General features: G+C 40.7%; 2 protein-coding genes across 2 annotated transcripts; one reads left to right on the top strand and one right to left on the bottom strand.

Moving 5' to 3' along the window:
• Positions 1–5,856: 5,856 nt before the first annotated feature.
• LOC110852161 (transcription factor hamlet) lies at positions 5,857–19,363 on the top strand. Its single transcript, XM_022100149.2, has 4 exons — positions 5,857–6,351; positions 16,555–17,620; positions 17,696–17,766; positions 17,840–19,363. Exons 2-4 carry the CDS (start codon positions 16,564–16,566, stop codon positions 18,614–18,616), a joined length of 1,905 nt encoding a protein of 634 aa, XP_021955841.1. The 5' UTR covers positions 5,857–6,351; positions 16,555–16,563; the 3' UTR covers positions 18,617–19,363.
• Positions 19,364–19,373: 10 nt separating this feature from the next.
• Positions 19,374–20,683, bottom strand: LOC110851861 (coiled-coil-helix-coiled-coil-helix domain-containing protein 2). Its single transcript, XM_022099782.2, has 5 exons — positions 20,528–20,683; positions 20,242–20,362; positions 20,098–20,179; positions 19,752–20,011; positions 19,374–19,669 (listed from the first exon to the last, which is right to left on the bottom strand). The coding sequence occupies exons 2-5, from the start codon at positions 20,319–20,321 to the stop codon at positions 19,618–19,620; spliced, it is 474 nt and encodes a 157-aa protein (XP_021955474.1). The 5' UTR covers positions 20,322–20,362; positions 20,528–20,683; the 3' UTR covers positions 19,374–19,617.
• Positions 20,684–20,807: the final 124 nt, after the last annotated feature.

The raw sequence follows: 20,807 nt of genomic DNA, 5'->3' as shown, positions 1-20,807 counted from the left end.
CTCCATACGTCCACAGCTATTCATATCTGCATATCTCGTGGCCCAACTTCTCGCGGAGTGACGACGACTGCGAACCAGATCGAGCATCAAAGTCAGCGTCACTCATGGATGACAACAAGGAGTAAAAGCGTGTGTGCATGATTTGATCCTTTTGTCTCCGACTTTATATAATTCCCAATGACATCGCACACCTTATATCATCAGCGGTGGTGGTGGTGGCAATCTTGGGAACAGGGCATGCTCGTACGTATTGGCAGAGTCCAAGGAGGGACGCTATAATCAGCAGAATGATAATGTGTGGTTGTGGGAATGAATGGGACTCGATGACTTTGTCTCACACGAACAATCCGCATCTTACTACTGTTCACCACCAGAGAACTATTATTAGCTGCACTTCTAGCGTGCAATTACTTGCCACGAATTCGAAGGAATGATCTGCTAAACCTGCCCTAGAATGGTGCAAAATAAGCAATTAATGCAACCATCTCATGGTCACCCAGAGACGACATGACATGATGCTTGTCAATGCAATGGAGTGATTCACCACATTCACTAAATCCTTGTCCCATACACAATTTATTCCTTTGCACAACTTTTTGATCCGTTATTTGCCACTCGCACAATTCAAATAACTCATTACACTCTCATTAATCAACATTATTTTTCCAACCATTTTAACCTTCTCCGTCTCCGTCGCCCATTGTTTCAGCCAAAGTCAAAGCCAAAATATTAGGACTCGCCGAGACCATATTAAGGAGTAAGTCGTGGATCTCTCTCACTTGGCTTCGATACTTGGCTTCGTTTGCTGGATATATTTTTATATGGCCAGAAGAGAGCCACATGTTTGAGACGACGACGACGACGACTTTGAGGTTTTCCTTTATTTGTTTCTTCCACTCGACAAGAGCTCGTCGCCTTGATCGTTTCAAAGAGCAAGGATTTTTACTTTTGGGCTGTTCGTTGGACATAATGCGCAATGCGGCGAGAGATAAAAGTTGACAAAAGAAACTCATCATACGATTTGGGCTCTGGTTCTTCATGATCATCGATACATTTACATACGTAGGCTTCAAATAAATAATTAAAGCAGCGAAGAATTTTGCATAACAATTTGCCCATTGTAGTTGACCGTCAAGTCGTATCTGTAGTATGCAGAATATGTGGAGATTATTGTGGTGGACATGCAAATGACGAGGAGGATTTCGCATGATGATGATCGAGAGAATGGCCCCACCCAAAACTAGCCAGTGCAGATTTGGGAGCATCTCTGAAGATTTGGCTGCATCGCTCTGTTGTGGAAGTAAAGAAGGAAGGAAATTGCTCCTCTGAGTGATCTGAATAATGATTAATTGGATTATTGGGAAACTCTCGTTCTCGCCACTGATTATGCTGCTCCTATTGCATCCCAGTCGTCGTCGTCGTGTTTTGTGCTCACTTAAATCATTCGCATGACAAGTGGTTGGATGAGTACAAAAGCGAACAATAAGACCACCACCAACACACTCTTGAACCACTTTTGACACAAAACATAGACCCCACAAAACACGTCTTCTATTTATTTACGACGACGATTGAGAAGGAGAAGAAGAAGATGTGATTTCTTTTGTGATCTGCTGGGGGCAATGTGAGTCAAAATAATTGCCGTAATGCCATAATGTCATATGAATGGTGAAAGTAGTGGACGGATGAGAGATGCGATTGGACATCTTCACTCATGGGCCATCATCAAATGAGATTTTTCCTTGTAGAGAGAGAGATATTCTCATCGTTATGATTATGTATGTACGATTTGAGGATGGATGGCTGTATCGTTGGCCCACCAAGCAACATCATCTCATTATTGGTATATATGTACCATCTACGTGTGTATGTACATACACCGTGTGGCTCTGTTGTTACTCGCTGCCATTTACGTGGGTTGGATTGTGGTGATTTGGTAATGATTGAGTATCGAGTATCAAATTAAAGCACGGGTCACGACCCCAAGGACGCTAATGATATCACGATCACCATGTTTTTCTCTATTCTCGCCATTTACAGAACCTGCGAGCCACTCGGATAGGGAAAGGAAGGACCACAAGAGTCGTTTCGCTGCTCAAGAGGATCTCTTCCCAGTCATTACGCATTTACGATTAGTTAGCAGAGATGGATATTGAATTGACCAAGTTCATCATCATCTCGCTCGCACCATGCACAACTTTTTATCCCTGCACATCCATCGCTCCATACAAATATGGATTAATGGGAGACAATTTATTTACTCTGCAATTCATTAAGAATTGACAGTAATTAATATGAAATTAATGACGGTTGTTGAGATCCATAAGCAAATGGGTAAAGATTTGAACAAAAACATTGTTGGACCAATCTCTTCAAAAAGGAGACGATTAAAAGGCTTCATGCTGTTCTAATTGTTCGATGATTTTGCCAACATGGAATTTTTATGAAAATCACATTACCCCGTCGATAACTTGTCATGATGATGGGAAAAAATTGGCCCTGAGAGCACATTCTGCTATGACTTTTCAACAATTGGTGGGCCGAGATCTTTGAATGGGGAATTCGATCAAATATTATTGTTATTAAAAGTTCAGAGGAAACCAGAAGTTGTTGGCTGTTGATGGGTCTGAGTCCATAATTTACACATCACAACTTTGACAACTGGACGTCCACTCTGTTACCCAACGTACAGAATAAAAGGCGATCTCTTCAATCTCGATTCTCCTCGTAAATTACCTTTCTCACATGCACAGTCATATCTGTCATGCTTGCTCTGCTGCTCCTTCTTCTGATGTTCATATTCATTCGACAGGAGGACAGAGAGCGAGACACTGCGAATGAATGTGGATCAACCAGATCACTCGAGTCGTTTAACATTCAATTCAAGTCGCTTCTTCCAACTTTGACGTTTTGACGCTTGAACTCATAAATTTAGCAAGAAACTCATTCTGCTCCACCACCACCAACACCAACCCATCATCCAAACAACTACTTCTTCTTCTGCTGCTTGTCCCAATAATTAATTTCATTTTTAATCAGAATTCACCTACGCTAATTCAACTATGCAGGCCAGAGTCACCACCAATGCGACGCACAATTCACACTTTCATCTTCTCTCGATTATCATATTGCACCACGACTCGAGTAATGTGAGACGACCGGCTCCTTCTTCTTCTTCCAAATTCCAAAGGGAGACATGGGTTGGGAAAAATGAGATCTTTGGAAGAATGCAATTTTAACTTAATCGAAATATGGAAACTTGTCTTCACGTGGCTGAAAATCATTTTATGGCAGTTGCAGTGTTTACAAGGCATTTAATCGGCAATAAACCAATTAAGATTTGTACACATATAAGCATATTCCTGAAGGAGTATTATCTCGATTTATGTATGCATGCACTTATGGGTGCACAAACTTAATTGTAATATTAAACCGGTTTGGCAGTTCAATTCGTAAAGAAGAAAAGGAGAGAAAAAGAGATAAATAAAAAAAACTGGTAGGAATTCATTTACGTTTACGTTTGTGGTCTACCGAAATAAATTTAAAAAATGAAATGCTTTACGTTTCGAAATTGATTGGGGCAAAGTGTACTACATAACTCTTGTAACGACATTTTTGCAAAATTGACTTGTTTATTCGGTGATAAACTATTTACGTCGTATTTAATTAGTGCAAATAAATGGCAATAAACGGAGGCTAATTGGTAGTAAAGAATAAAATACGTTTATTGCCGTCATACAAATATTATACGATTGGACAATGCTAATCCATCCCCATCCCCACATGCGAGATCCACTTCTCATTTATTGGCTTTGAAAAGATTCAAGTCAAAGTTAGTTATATTTAATTTGATCGCCAAACAAACAGTTGTGTGTAATAATTGTTAATAATTTGACCTCTGACCTGGGCTGGTAATGGGAGTTTCAAGGGTGGCAGTTGGGTGGTCTCCTGTCAATTAATATCTAAATAAGTTATATTATTTTCTTGGACTAAATTCCAAGAGCAATTGTTGCAACCCAAATTCTTGTTGGATCTTCCATCAAATCTGCGCCAAATGCCATGTCGTCCACTCTTTGATCTCAGTTTTTGCCTCGTTCTGCATCCATTCAGACGACGAGGGACATGAGATGGGCACACTTTTCTTCTCTGATTATGAGACAATTATTATGCAATTTGTACAAAAAGCACCCCTTGACACTTGACACCCAACAATGGTAGCAAGTAGCAATGCATGCATTTTATGCGTTTCTTTGCATAACGTGATGTGGAATGAGTATGTTATATATTAGAATTGATTTAAAAGCTGAAAAGAAAAGCTAAAGGTTTATAGAAATAGGATGCGAGAACAATGCGAGATCAACAATGGATGTGCAAATGTATTGTAGTGCAATCATCAGCCCAGATTTTGTAAATTTTTGAACAATGCTCAGCAGTCATTTTACGTGGTTTATTTGTCGCGTGCCATCGTAATTCTTGATAACTTGGACACATGTACAAAGTAGTTTTTTTCCAAGGGAGGGATTGAATTGTGTACAAAATTTAATAAAAATGGAAATGCTACTAAATAAATGTAATCTACTTAATTTTGTGGACAGGCTATAAAATCAAGTGTGCAAATATGAGATTTAGGCACTGAGGGAAAAATGGAAAGAGAAAAAAATTGTGCAAAATGATAATGCAGAATTCAAAGAGTTTGAGCCCTCCCCCAGCGCCAGAGAACTAGATTAGTCACTTATTGCAAATGAGATTTGGCGTTTATTTGTTTGTTGACGAGGGCAGCGAGGCAATCTGATCGGGTCAATAATTCATTACTCGCATTTCTCTCATTTAGTTATTAGCCCTGCCATGTGCATGGGATGATGATGACGAGGGTGTGGAAGATGGTAGTGGACGATGCAGACCTGATGGGCGATGGACACATGTCGATGGCCATCCAATTCTGCAATAATACACGCTGCATACAATGTGGAAGGAGCAGAAGAAACCTAATATGCGACGACTACTATGTACCAGCAAACTAAGTAACTGGGGGCATGGCATGTATAAACGAGATTGGCGATTTTAGGAGATAATAAAAATGAGAGTTCGCCAATTCTTCATCTTCGATGTGGAGGAGAGCTGACTGAGAGCGAGTTTTTTGTGAGGGTCGATCACCACCACCGCAAGTCGTAGCATAGCAAGCAACCACACCCTACCCAACCAAAGGCAGATCTAGATTATCCTCTAATCTCTAATCACTGCCATTGCACCACAATAATAATAATAACAACGGCAGCAGCAGCGTCGTCGTCGTCGTCCCTAGAATCTGAGTCAGTGGGGAATCGCTACAATAACGGGACAGCAACCATGCGGAAACCAAAACCACGCAATTACGATGCCCAGCCATCCAACCTGCATATCACGAGCAATATTATACACACATAGTTCTCATAGCAGCGTCCTTACCACACTCGCACTTTCAAACCCATCGCATCCATCTCCCAAATTCCAAAAACAACGACAATTTTTATGATAAAGTCAAACTTTCTGAAAACTTTGAAATTTTGAATGTACATACATCCATCCAAGGTTTAGCCCTGCATGCACATGGTAAAAATGCTCGGGATTACGCAACATGCGACATCGGCGGATCGTTGCGGTGCGTATGTTGTGATGTAAATGGACGGCTTTGTGTATGTGTCTGTTTGAGATTGATGATCTCTGTCGCTGGGAATGAGTACCTTTGGTGTTGTCGAATTTAGTTAAATGCCACGTTACGCAGGTGGCAAAGAAGTAAGAGTAATAAGTGAGTGAGCGATATAGTTGGTTGAGGGTTGGTAAAAGGTAAAAGTGCAAGTGGTGCATTCTTATGAGATGAGATGGGGGATGGAGTGATACTCTTTCTGCTGCCGTTGCTGCTGCTGCGGTGGACTGAATGTAGTGCGAGCTACCTGATACGTCGTCTTTAGGTTGAGATGAAAGTGAATCTGCTATCAGTTACTCGCTGCCTACGTTGAGCAGATCAATTCCTTAAGTCTCTGTTTTTCACCCCAAACTAAAGTCGACGTTGGGCTGAGCTGACCAGCAGTCTCATCTCAACTCGCCTCACACGACAGAGTGCCTTCAACCCTTCCTCCTCTGTGCCTTTCCTCTTCTCACCACTTCGGACTCTCCTCCAGTGCGTCTCTTCTTTCCCAAACAACAATAGTTAACAAACCCTTGTTTATCCAAATCAGAAAATAAACAACAATAACAAACAGTGAGCTTGTGTGCTATGGCGAAATAGTCAAATCGACTTTTACCCACGTGTTCAGTTTTTAATCTCCCTTCGAAAACAAGCATTTATTTTTTGGATTTGGAACCGTAAACCAGGTAATTTTCAGTTTGGTCCTTTGTGAGCATTAGGATATGAAAAATTCATGAAACTCATTACTTTGGCATATATGAGACTGTTAAAAGTAATAAATCGGTTTTTAAGAGGTGTGTAAATTGAGCAACCACTCAAACCGCCGTTTTTATGGTTCACGGTGTGTTACGTTTACTTTGGGCAGGTCATGCTGAGCAGGAAAAAGCCGTGAAATCGTTGCCGTTCGTCTCTGGGTGTCACACTCTGTCATCTTTTAAGGGAAAAAGCATCTGCAGGCACTTCTTCTTACTGTATTAGTTTTCACCACTCAGGACAACAGAGTCCTCAGACAACTGGCCAATAATTCATCCGAAACACGACTCACTCATCGTGGCGTTGAAATAATGAGATGCGATAGAATCTCAAATCTTGCAAAAAAGTAAACAACCGACCGACTTTTATGTGTAGCGAGTGGGAAGCAAGGATGTAATTTATAGGTCATAATTGTAGTAAAGTTGCGCATTTCGTCTGATGGGAGACTGCCTAAATTCGATGATAACGTAATTTAGTGCCGCCTGTAATGAGGTGCAGAGACAAATATGTAAAGCAAAGTTTCACTTATTTCCAAAAATCCATTAAATATTCAGGTCTCGTCTGCAGCCGACGCTGCTGAAGAAGAGCAATCAATGACCAAAAACTAATCTCTAATCGCCAATCTGTAACATTAGCTGCAATTACAATTATTACAATCAATACTACAAATTGAGTAATTCCAATTTCCATCCAATTTACGTTGCTCATCATCATCTCACTCATCCTCAAAAGTGGTGTTCTTACATATGCACAAGGAGAATAATCAAGGTGCAAGTAGATCAAAATGTTGTCTGTTTCCTTCGTTTTTTTACGTCTCTGAGTGAGCACAGCGCTTATTAATTACTCTCTAATGGCGATAATTATGGGACAAAATAAGCAGATTTTACAAACTACTCGACACTACGCACCATAAAAACCAATTAAATATGTGGAATATGTCACAATATCGGCCAACCCGTGTGTGCAAGGAGAGGAAATGAGTTGCCAAGTTGCCAACTTGATGATTATTAGTGGTAGTCAGTCAGTGGTACAATTATCTCGGCAGCATTATTGTCATCATTATATGGAGTTTGGGGAGGATGATAAAGTAGTCGAAGAGAAGATGCGTTATAATTTCTGCTCCGTTAATGATTTCACATTCATTTTAAAGTTGCTTTATTACTCTGCTACGAACAAACGAGAGCAAAAGTTGGTTTTGTCGATGTCATCCATCCACCAGACCAAGCTTACTCCTTGCATTGCAATATCTGACAAGAGAGACGACGACTCTTCTCGAGATTTTGGTTCGATAGGGCTGATGAGTTGTTTTGTTTTGTGCGAAAGATTCGATGAGGAGGAGAAGAAGATGATCATTATCAAATATCGAGATCAAGCCAATTATTATCATTGCGAACGACAATTCTGGTGACGGCGACGACTGATTAAAGTTTTTAAAGGCAAAGAGCAGTTTCGTCGTTCAATCATTTCGAGTTTTGTGCGAGCTGCATGTAAATAAATAGATGGCAAGTGAAGTAGTGAGCATCTTTTCTCAATTCTCATCCTTATGCACACGAGTCTCATCTCGTCTCACCATTTCCCTCACAGGCAGTGAAAGTGATCACAGTCATTTTGCTTTTATTTTCTTGTCGCTGTGCAAATTCAGTTGTTCAATATTTTGAATTGGTTCCATTTACTGCAACCTCGACACAATGGTTCGCTGCCCCTCGCAGATCACGGAGAGGACGATAATATGCTATTGAAAAGGAGCAGAACTGTTGAGGAAAGGCTAGAGGGTAGGCAACAAAGGGATGATGGGTGAGAGAGAGAGATGAAATGCTGCAAATATTGGATCTCGACTAGAGAGTAGCAGCAATTAACAATTGGATGTGAAGGGTGAAGAGGCTGAATTGGCTCATTTCAATTATTATGCGCGAGGAGATGATATGGCTTAATAAATTTGCAGCAAAGTCGAAACTCAAAAGCAATAAACTTGATTCATTCATTGAGGCGAGGACTCCACCCGACCACTCCACGTTCTTGCTTGCCCCATGTGCACCACACCAGTTACCCACTTTATTGTAAGGATCATATTGCATGCAACAAACGGTAACAACAAAACAATAATAATAATACCATCATCCTCGTCGTTCGTAGCTCTAGAGCTGCTTTTCTACCATGTTACACACACACACACATAGAACATGCGAGCCAATAAGTTGATCTAGTTTCTAGACAGGCTGAGATGCAGTTTGGTCTTCTTCTTCATCTTTACCACCAGCATCATCTCCTCCTCGGCCAACCACACCCTGTCAGCTTAGGCTCCTCTCTTGCTGCAGATTATACTTTGTGATTGCAAGGACTATCCATCAATTCTTTCGTAATAATCAAATTCCTTCACTCACGTGGACCTTGCTCCAACTCAAGCATGAGCTATTGTACGCAATTTTGTTATTATTAAACGCGTCATTCACTCACTCACCGATCGTTGAGTAATCTCAAGATTACGAGACTGAGGATAAGCACGGGAATGGGATGACCAAGAAGAATCGTCTCAATCTCATGATATTCATGCATCCTCCCAGAACGGTAGACACAAAATGTGAACATGTCATCCAGTTTTTTATTAATAAAGTAATCGTCCACCAACAACAACAATGAGAAGACTTCCTTTGTGCTTCGCATCTGCACTCACGTCCCTATATTCGCACTGCTTGGGGTGGTTTGTGTGTGGTTTTGCATGTGCTTCTTACTTAGTGCAGATATGCAGTAATAGTTTACTTTTTTCGATCCACGATTGCATTCCAATTCCTGCATTAACTTGAACAGAGTGGGACTCACTCACTCACTCACTTTCGATTTTCCACGTGCAAAAAATTGGATCACTTGGTTATTTGGTCCAAGAAGAAGTTTTACGAGGAGAGCGATGGATGGAGGATGGGAGGGACCTTCCTTTTATTGTCAAGCTATCAATAGACGATAAAACGTTGTACGACGATCAATGGACTCACTTACGCAACTCTTTGTCTCCTTAACAGGACTTTTTGCATAAATTCTTCAAACTCTCTTCAAATAGGTTGCAATTCTGCCTTTGTTGTTCTTTTAATAGCAAATTTTTTAAAAGGCAATAAATTAAAGACGCGTCACTCTCAGTCCCTGTTTGTCACTAAACTTGCGCAAAATTCGCATCTCGTCGGTGACAAAATTCCTTAAACAAAATGTCCCAAACAATTAACATTGATTGGATCTGATTATGTGTGCATGTTCATACAAGAGTTGACGCATACGTACATACGCCTTATTTCTCTCTGTGCCTACATCCAATGCTGGCTAAATTGTCAATTAACACTTGAAATTCTACTTTTGTATCATATGTACGTATATTGCTGCAACAATCAGGGCTCATTGTTGTGAGTTGGGATGTGGCAGCAACAACAGGAGCTCCAACAGAGTAGGAATAAATAAATAAATAATCGCGAGATAATTGTTCTCGTTTGCTTAGGTCAACTTGCTTCAGTTCTCCCTCAAATCAAGCGACGGTGATGATGATGAGTTGATCGAATTACTGTCGCAGACACGATATACATATCACTGCAAAAAATCCATACTGGTTTTTTCCTCTTTTTTTTTCTTCTGGCATTAAAATTGAGAGACAAAATTGCTCCAATTAATTTGCGGCTGCGACCATCCATTATTTTACATGAAAGGTTTTGTAAGAGTGCATGCATAGTAATTCAGAAGGGTAAAAAAAAGTACAGGAATGAGTGAGTCCAAATTGGAGAGGAGTGCATAAACATTTATATTTTTTGCACATTTTTCTGCAAGTGCAACACTTTAGCAATTAAATCCATCGGATATGTCGCTATTGAAGAATTGTTTCTTGAGGGACTCCTCCTAAGTTTTTAAAGATTTAAATTGGCAAAATTTTCAAAGCTGGCGAATATTATTTGCTACAATGCTTGTGAAATATGTGCTATTTTGTATTTTTTTACGTCATGCATGTACAGCTTGGTCGAAAAATGACAAAACTGTGAAAGGAAACAAAGGATATATGAGACGATTTGAAGCAAATTGAGGCAGTGACTGAAAAAGGAGTTGAATCATCATTGAGCAGTCTCGTAAAGTAAACTGTAAGTGTGAATAAATTGAGTTGAAAAGATGGTCATTGGATTCGTGGACAATAAAAAAACTGAATTGGAAATCGATTACAAATAATATTGGCACTTCAAACTTGGCGTTTTCATTGATCCTCTCGCAGCCCAAGTAATTATTTGTGTGTGAGAGAGAGCCATTGGAGCGGAGACGACGACGACGACTTGGGCGAATAATGAGAAATGGTCCTTAAATGGACTGCTTTTCATGAGGAGATCGAGATGCACACAGAAAACTAAATGCCCTCTATGTCGAAGAAGACTTGCACTAAAAGCGATTGACGAACCAGAGCACTCATCCTCCGTCCATGCGAAATGGCTTAATGATCACTCCTACATAATTCTACATATGCACACACATGCATTTCTTGTGGAAATACACACTGCTCATCCTTTGACACTTTGATAACATATTCAATTTACGGCCACGTCAGACCAAAAATCTATTCAAAAGTGGACAATAAAATTGAATGCGGTTCACATGTCCTCATCCGTGTCACCTCCTCTCTCCTCTCATCCTCCTCCCTCCACTAAACGCACCAACTTACACTTTTCAATATCTCCTCGTGTGTACTTTAGGCAAGTAATCTAAATAATTTTGTAACCCAATCCACTGCAATTGACTGTTCGACATAATGGACTCGCTACATGCACCACTACGTAAAACCAATTTGTTGTGACTGGGACACCGCAATATGTAGATAGATACGTGCTTAATAACCTTGTGATTGATTCCCGATGAAAAAATTAGCACACCTCTATTTTTGCAAATCATTGCAAAATTGGTTTCAAATATGGCTAATTTCGTCATGTATTGAAATTGTGTGAGAAATTCTTTGAAGGTTTATTACAAAACTGTAAGAAATTGAGAGCAAGTGCACCTCGTACCAATCGATTAACGATTATCGAATCGACCAGAACCAATTGGTTGCAAAAGTGCATTTTATCCAATCGAGGAGGAAAAAAAACTGTTCCACACACAGGCACAAAATTTGCACCCAATTGATTAAATAATTTATGTAGAGCTAATTGGGAACTGCATGAGATTGAGAATGTAATGCAGTTATTCGATCCCTCGACTGATAAAAAAATACGTGCGTGGTGCATATTTTGCCAATTTATGCAACAGCCTTGAATTACATTTGACTGTTCAAAACTCTGAACCAATCATTTAGAAAATTGAGTGAGCACATTAGCAAAAAATGGAATAAAACCAAAATCATGTGGTGACTCAAAACAGTCAAAACAAGAGCGAGCAGGGGAACAAAGTACAAAAGAAAGTCTCAATTTATGAGACAGGAAGTTCTGCTCACGACCTGGGCACAAGTCTCCAATCAGAGCTTCTCAATTTCAAAAAAGTTTCATTCATTCACAAAAAACGTTGCAGGACTTGAATATGCAGCAGAAGAAGACGAAGGAGGGGAGAAAAAAGCCTTCCTGAGAAATTGGTCAGCAGAAAAAGTGTAAAAAACCAGCCTTGGGCAAATCCAATCTTCATGAATGAGAATGAATCTCCTTAATTTCAGTGCGTGCTCTTGTTCTTCTAAGAGAAGAGAGAGAAATGTCCGGCATTATTTTATTATCGTCCATCCGTCCGTTGTTATCATCATCAGCATGTTGATTAAACTCTGCATTTCTACTCTAGTGCTACTCAACGGGGAGAAGAAACCCTGCTGCAGAACCAACTTTTTAATTTTTAATTTTATTTTCTACATGAAACCAGAGTAATTGCTTCACTTTTTGTTTCTTTTGTCGAGCTGTGAAGACCAGCAGCAATAACATTTGCATGTTCAACATACATCATCCATCGGTTGTTGTACGTAGCAGCAGCCTTACGACTTCCTTAGTGAGTAGCTTATCCTTAGCTTGGCTGTTGGGTGATGAGGAGGAGAACACTGACGACCACGTTTTTAAGACGGAACAAGAACGTGATGGAGATGGACACGGTTGAATGGTCACTTAAATGAATCTTAATCGTTTTTTCTCCTCAACTATTATGTTGTGCTGATAATAATGGTCAATCCAATCTTCCTGCTACACAGCCCCATGCGTAGGAATGGAATGGCGTCACTATTATGGCGAGTTGTGTGTGGTGTGCATGGGGCAGTAGAGAGTGAAAGTTCGCTATCTTCATCAGTTTGCATTAGCCCACTGTTATTCGCCATCGCGCATAACCTACGCAGAGCAGATAGACCAATAACTAATCGAAATGAAGGAATTACTTATGTGAGCCTAAAACTTTTTAGAATTTGCTTGGTGTTATGGACGGAAGGAGGTTCATGCACTGTGTGTGGTGCGGTAGAGGATTAATGCCCAAGGGTATCGTCGCCAAAAAGATAAACCGCAAAGCCGATGGATTCAAGCGAATTTTTGATTGTTTTCCTATTGTGACGCACAGGGTTGAAAAATATGACAGGATTTATTACGCATCTTTGCACTGCACCTGATCTCCGTTGTGTCAGGTGACAAATAACTTCCTCCTCGATCGTTTCCTATTTTCAGCAAAATGTTGCACATCATTAAACGACAAAGGAATTCGGCCAATGTCAATTTTCTACTTTGCTTCTTGCTTCTTGGGTTTCCATTGTGGCAAAGTTAGAGAAACCACATTGAGTGCCAGCCTTGAATTCTTTTGACGTTTTTGAGAAGAGCTTTTAGGATGGTTTTTAGCCACTTACACTGATATTCATCTCTCGACTGCGTATAAATAATGGTTGATGATCCGACGTGACAAAGTTAGTTACTTAACAAATTAAGCGACAAAGTCAAGCGTTACATACAAAACAAGAAGGAATTAACGTTGGGTTACCAGATTCATTATTATTTTATTACCTTCTTGAATTTGACCCTCAGAGGAAACCAATTTTCAAGAAGTGCCGATGTCATCCCAAATTCAAGCGTGGTTGTTTTATCACTCTTTTCTGGAGGACTTTTGTCAGCAATTCTGCCAATAATTAAGTACAACATGAGCCTGCACAGGCATATGCATGGGTCTCTATATAAGCAGATACAAAGGAATTAGAAACCAGAATCACTGAGCGTTTTGTGTGGTGAATCCAATGCAAATCCATGAAGGTCTTGATCCATTATTATTGAGATTTGCGATTACACTTCAATCCAATTCCTAAGGTTTTAAGGTACACAAATTGCTTGCTTGGTTCCATTTCATTGTCATCACTCATTCTTGCTCGATCCAATCGCTCAAGAACTGAAGAGTCAGTTTCAAAGTCACCATCGCCACAGAGAGTCAAGTGACAGCAGATGGATTCTGTATTATCGGCACGATATGGTTTCCACTTGGCAAATGCGTAATAGCTCGTTCCTGAACTAAGGTCATGTCATACATCAGGGCAAAAACTTTAATTCAGTAATCACTTGATTTGCTTACACAGAAGCATCATTGATTTTTACGAATAATAATAATTGTACAATCATTGATGATTTTGTTGCGTCCAACAAAAAACTGCCCATCCCACAATGACGGACGACGATTGTAGTGGTGATTGAGAGAGGAAGAAATCTTCAGGTGTCAAATTAGCTCAGAATAAAGGACGCCGCGTCGTCAAAGGCGGAGGAGGCGTGCGAAACCCCTTTCTCCGATTCATTCAAATGTGCATGTAGCTCCGCAACTTTGATGTCGTCGGATCACCATCACAGATTACGATTAGATTTTGAGGACTGCTCTTATAATTAGTTCATGCAATGAGCGAGTCGCATTGCAATTTATCTGCCCATTCGTTTATTATTGCAAATAATGCAAAAGGAAGGAGCCGATTGATTTCGTTTTGATTAACCAACGTCGTCCTCGCAATGATGCAGATTTCATAATAATTTAGAATTTTATATTTTATAGCCCACCACCAACAATACACGCGGAGCACGAGACAATTAAGCCAACGGTTGGTTGGGAAATGGTGGAGAAGTGCTAAGTGGTCGTTAAGACTGATCTGGTTAACAACAATGGGATTTAAAAGGTTTTCTGCAGAGTGACAATAATTAGCTTATTCTTTGAAGAGACGGCAGAATAGAGAAGCAGAAACAACAACACTCGTCGTGAGTTCATCATGCTGGTCCACGAAACGACCAGAAATAGGGACAATCAACCAGTACTACTATTATCATTATTAAATACTTGTAGCATTATTATCCAACTTTTTACGACCAATCCATCCATTCGCATCTATCGTCTTTGTCTTCTCAGTTTCAACCTCATTTTGCTATCCAGATTTTAAAAGATTTCATTGTCTTCTTCTTCTTCTCGTCGACTATTGCATTGCATGAATGGCTCGAATATTTTCTGTTGTTCCTTCAGTTAGAAGAATCAGTGAGAAAATTAAGTCAAGGACTTTTATTTCTTTTCCCTGTCTTTTCTACACCACAGATTTTTTTCCAATATTTACTTATCCATGTAATTACTACAATTTATGGTTGTTCGTAGTCAACTACAACGCGGTGGTGGTCACAAGTTGTCACGATTATGTATCAACATTATCACCATGATTGTTGTGTATGTAATCATACGAATTGCATCATTTTTGAAATTCAATCCAATCCAATGTCATCGAGCACATTATTATTACATACACTCGAGTTTATATTATGTCATCGTGAACCATAAAAATACGGTAGGTTCGTATCTAGTTCAGAGTCAATGGTGCGAAAAATGGGCTAAAAGAAATGCAACTGATACTCGTTTTTTGCTGTAATTGCACATAGCTTGGTAGCCATTGTTGTGTCATTTTTGAGTAAAATGCTGATAAATTCCACGTAATACTATGCAGATATAGTGCTTAATAGACCGGGGAGTTCCCTCCTCCTCCGCCGTTACATTGGCAGACTCAAAGCATTGAATAATATGGCGAGCTGCTCAATTTGTGATCAATTTCCATTTCAGCTGGCTGACACCATTTGCCTCGTCAATATTGGCGAACCACGGCTAAGCGATGAATTGATCTTGGTTGCGGGGGACTTATTTACTTCTTGGTTTACGAGTAGTGATGCCTTCTTCACTTTCAATTCGACTTGAATTACATGCACGAATTTATGAGATGTGCGACATTGTTGTGCTTTATTTGTGCAAAGATGAGGCTGGTTTGGCGAAATGAGGTAAAAAGTCGACAGGGATTGACGTCAATCAAGTGCAAAAGTCTCATCATCACCACCACGTCATGGGCATGGCTAATCTTCCTCCTCCTGCACTTAAGGACTTGTTGCCTAATACCTACGTACGTAAATTCATACACACAGCACCACATACGTAACGTCGTCGTCATCGTAGCCTTCTTCTTGGCATTTTTGTTTGTATGAGAAGAATGTGGAGTATTGAGCGATCGCATTGTACATATTCCTTGTTGTGCAGGATGTCTTATTACAACGAAAAGAAGCAGAAACGATAGAGTGTTGATTCTGCTGGTGGATCGGCGACTGAGAAAGAAAATTCACCATCCATGAAGGAAGGGTTATGTAACGACAGGTTGAATCGGACGGACGGATGGAGTGCGTATCGAATACAAAAATAGTACTTTGTCCCTAAACTAGATTCAGCCATTGTTGCCCATTGTCGTCGACATGTGGATGCTGCGTTCAACTCACACGAACCAAGTCGAGAAGAAGAAACGCTTTATTTGTGTCTCGTATTATCATTATTCTCTTGAGATGTGCGAATTTGTTTCAAATTGGTCGCAATCCAATCTCCATTATTATTTCATCTTTTGTTGAGTAACTGGGTGTCCATGAATTCGTCATGAGTAATTCGACCCGTAGTTCCCAACAACTTTTCAATTGACAATAATACGCGAGGGAGAATACAAAAAAGAAGGATATGTATGAGTTCCAGGGTGGTCGCCCTAATGGTCACGGATTAAAATAAATGCATAAAATGCGAGAGAAGTGCCGTTATTATTGGGAATTGATGCATACAAGATACGTTTGAATACTATGCAAATTAAGATGATTTTCCTACTTAATAGGTGAATAATATTTAAGAGTTGGTAATTTTCTGATTTTCAGAATGCAGCCATGAGTGCCTTAGAATGGCTCCCGTTGATGTACCCCCAGGGGTTGTTGGACATGCGGGACAAGGATTCCAACCCATCGCGACGTCTGAATAATCTGCCTCCTTCCATGCTCACACCGCACCCCATGCACCCACACTCTCACCACCACCACCACCTCCCGCACCATCCGCTTCCCGGACTCTTGCCCCCCAAACCTGGCGCCCTTTACCATCCTGCGGCGGCTGGTTTTCTCAGGTCAATGTCCGTCGCTGTGGGGGAACCTGCGCCACATCTTCCCTCGTCACCATTCCCATCCAACCTCTTTATGGGGGCAGCTCTCAACGGATCCTCCTCCGAGTCTCGCACTCCAAACAACAAAGAACTTCTCATGCCCTTTGACCTATCGAAAAGATTTCACAACAACGGTATTTCTGCGGGAAAAGGGCACCATCACCAGCAGCAAAATCATCACCAAAGTGTCCAAAATCACCACAATCGTCGAGCAGTGGGTGAGGAAGAAGGAGAAGCCAAAATTCCCTCCAAGGAGCAGTCTGCTGGGGGTGTGGTTTCCTCGAAGGATGAGCAGCCTCTGGATCTCAGCGTCAAACGGAGAAAGAGGTTGGACGAGAACCAGAACGTCATCAGTACTTGTACGCCGAGCCCACCTCCGAAAAAGCGGTCGCGTAGTCCAACCCCCGTGTCGTCGCACCAGCAGCACCACAACCACCACCACCCAAGACCAGAGTCCAGCCCCACCCCACCTGCAGCGAAACGGATCCACACGCCCATAAGTATCGCGAATGGGGGTGGAAGGCAGACGCCTGGCAACAATAATGAGCAAACCGAGACGACTCTGAGCAATAACTCGAGCAGCAGCTCCAACAATAATGGAGCCACTTTCACTCCTCCAACAATGAACCATCCAGCCATGAACATGTTTGGGAGACATCATTTGCCCCCACACGGTCTTCGCCATGCGTCCCCCCATCATCCAGGAGGGGGAGGAGGACGACCTTTTCCTTTCGTGGCGTCCGCTCTTAATCCACAATTCGTTCAACAACCCTATCACGATGTCATTGGTAAGCACTGGCTATTTTTCTTCTCTTTCACTCTCAATTGTCAGTTCAACAAAATCATTTCGTTCGTGTTCGTAGGTACAGGTCAAACTGGGTCAGGAGGGATAAGCAAGTCTCGAGACCGATATTGTTGCAAATACTGCGGAAAGGTATTTAAATCTAAATATGTACTTATAAACCATACGCGATCTATAAATAACCTAAGTTTTTAAAATTGTCAAGGTGTTTCCGAGATCGGCCAACCTGACCCGTCACTTGCGAACGCACACGGGCGAACAGCCCTACCGCTGCCAATTTTGTGAACGGTCCTTTTCAATTTCCTCCAATTTGCAACGCCACGTTAGAAATATTCATCACAAAGAGAAGCCCTTCCGCTGCCCGCTCTGCGAGAGGGCCTTTGGTCAACAAACCAATCTGGATCGACATTTGCGGAAACATGATGGCAATATTCCTACAATTATGAACCCCAACGGAACTTCCCGACATGGGTCTTCTCGTAACTCATCATCGTCATCCTGGTCCATGAGACATCATCAAAACAGTCTCAACAACAACAATCAAAGTAGTTTCATCAACCGAAATGAACGAAGGAAGGACTCGCTCTCAGAGATCCGTTCCTTCGTAGGAATGGTCACACCCACATCGACGTCCACCTCGGCATCGTCCGAAACGGGGTCGGAGGGTGGTGGGACGGGGATCGAAAGTCTCAAAAAGATGCGACTCGAGGATGACAACAACAACCACATTGTTGACGATGACGACGAGGAGGTGGACGTGGACATTGATGACAATGAGGAGATTGATGTGGAAGAGTTGGACGATGAGGAGGAGGACGATGGCGAAGACACGACGGAAATGAACTCCTCGGAAGCCGACGAACCCGAAGAGCTTACCACCAAAAATAACGACAGCAGTTCTTGCACAGATAACCTCCCAACCACCCCGCCGCCCTCCAGTGTCGAAAGTCGTAGCAGTAGCAGTGGAAATCATCAGGATTAGCACAGAGTACTAATATGCACGTCGGTCGGTTATACATTATCATCACAATCACATATCATTCAAGCAGCAAAATGGAATCTCAAAAGTTTCCAACAACTCTTCCAACAGCTTTATTAATGGGAGCACAAAGTTACCTTATTTCGTATTTTATCTATTTTATATATTACACATATTTTACTATTACAATTTAGGGATGCTTCAGTAGAACATATTTTTAATTATAATATTATAACTATACAGAAGCTTTAATATGACATGTTCATACATATCCACTACTAATCTACTTTGTAGAAGAGGTTTAGTTTAACCGTATGTATTTTTGTATTATATATTAATTTCAAGTTTTTCTTATAAATCTTTTTTGTAATTAACTTTATGTAGCTAGATGAGTAGTTATTAAAATATGTATGTAAGTTGTAAGTGGGACAATGGTATCATGGTTCGAGATGATAGGTTAGAAATATTTGGTATGTTTTTTTTTGCATCCAAAGTTTTGAAGTATCACAAGATTCATCTAGTCAAGAGAATTTCTATTATTTTTCTTAAAAATGTTTTTATCTCTGTAATCAAGGAATTGTGCCCTTTCTTCCAGTACTGTCGGATTACCTAAAAAAAATTATTTGTCTTTGGTCTGTCCTGCATTTACTTTTCGCATATTTTTCTTGGATATTTTCGTACTCGTACATTATTATGTTTGTAATTTTATGCCCTGCTCTGCCTTAAAAAATAAATGTGAGCCAGAAACTATTTTTTTTTCTAAACTAAAACAATTTTATTCATTGCATTCGCATTTCTCGCAGTTTACAATTTGTTTTTGGTAGTCTCGAAATAAAATGACCAATCTTCTGTTGGCTGATGATGATAATTTTAGCATTTTAATGTGTAAAGTTTCTGATTTGATTGATTGATAAAACGTAAAATTTGACAGTTATACATAGTTGTTATTAGCCTAATAGTTTGACTACGACGTTTTGGAATAAGTCTTCTATATTGGAGCTGCGTTACTGGTTAAGTCCGTTATACTGACGACATTGACGAAGAGCTTCATTGAATCTGCACAGAGGTTAATTATTAATCGATTATTAGGCGTATCAATTAGCTAGAATAAATTGATTCGTACGACAAAAAACCTTACCCTTCACAAAGGCTCAAGTCTCCTTGAGTTTGAGCGCATTGAAGAAATTGCTTCATTTCCCAGGCGCAAGCACCACCCTCAGGCTGTTGCTGTTGTTGACCATACTGTCCGCTGGGTGCAGAACTTTGCATTGGAGCTGCTGCTGCTGCAGGGGCGGCCTCAGCGGCGCTAGAACCACCACCGCCAGTGATAGCGTGACCAATTACGTGACCCACTGTGGATCCAATAGCCACACCTCCTGCAGTTGCCATCATTTGTCCCTATGAATGATAAAAATAGTATCATAAAAGCTAAAACTCTTGCCGTAAAAGTGAGTTGCAGAAAAGCATTTTGTTGGTTGACTAACCATAAGTCCAGGACCCTGTGCTGGTGGGGCCATCATTGGCTGGGTTGGCTGAGGTGCGACAGGTGCTGGAGGATGAGCAGCCCTGGAAAATTGAACAAGAAATCAAGTATGAAATAATTAATTGATACAATTATGAATTAGTACCTGGCAGGTGCTGGTGCTGGTCGTGCTGGAGGTGCAGCACGTCTCGGTGGGGGACTTGCAGATCGTCCACGTCGGCCCATTTTCGATTAGTTTGGTTGTCAAAAAACAAGGACGAGTGATGCTATTTGTTCACAAATTAAAAACCAAATTGTTAATATGTAGCTAGTTAAAAACTCTTGGAGAAGGTAGACTAGTTTTACAACAGTGGAATTAAAAACTTGTGATGTAATGTTCTTGTACAAAAGTGAGCGAGTGAGTGAGACGCTCAAAACGTTTTTTAGCTTACCAAGACGTAGAGAAATGGATGATAAGTCCAAACGATGTGTGTTCTTTAGAAGATTGCAAATTCTTGCAAAAAAGAAGAACACAATATAGAAAGAGCGAGAATCGTGTGGTGGATTGCGTAAGAAATGAATTGAGCCAACTGCAAGTCACGTGCAAAGTCCAATCATCATTTTACCCCGTAGGACGACATGACGACACAAAGGTCAACTTTTTGGAGAAAGTGAGACGCAAATGGGTGTGGACTTACAGATTTTATTGTATTGTGGAATTGAAACTTTTAT

Source organism: Folsomia candida, unplaced genomic scaffold (genome assembly GCF_002217175.1).
Source record: "Folsomia candida strain VU population unplaced genomic scaffold, ASM221717v1 Fcan01_Sc007, whole genome shotgun sequence".
Lineage (NCBI taxonomy): Eukaryota > Metazoa > Arthropoda > Collembola > Entomobryomorpha > Isotomidae > Folsomia > Folsomia candida.
Note: the sequence above shows the minus strand (reverse complement) of the source record. Positions and strands in the feature narration are given on the sequence as shown.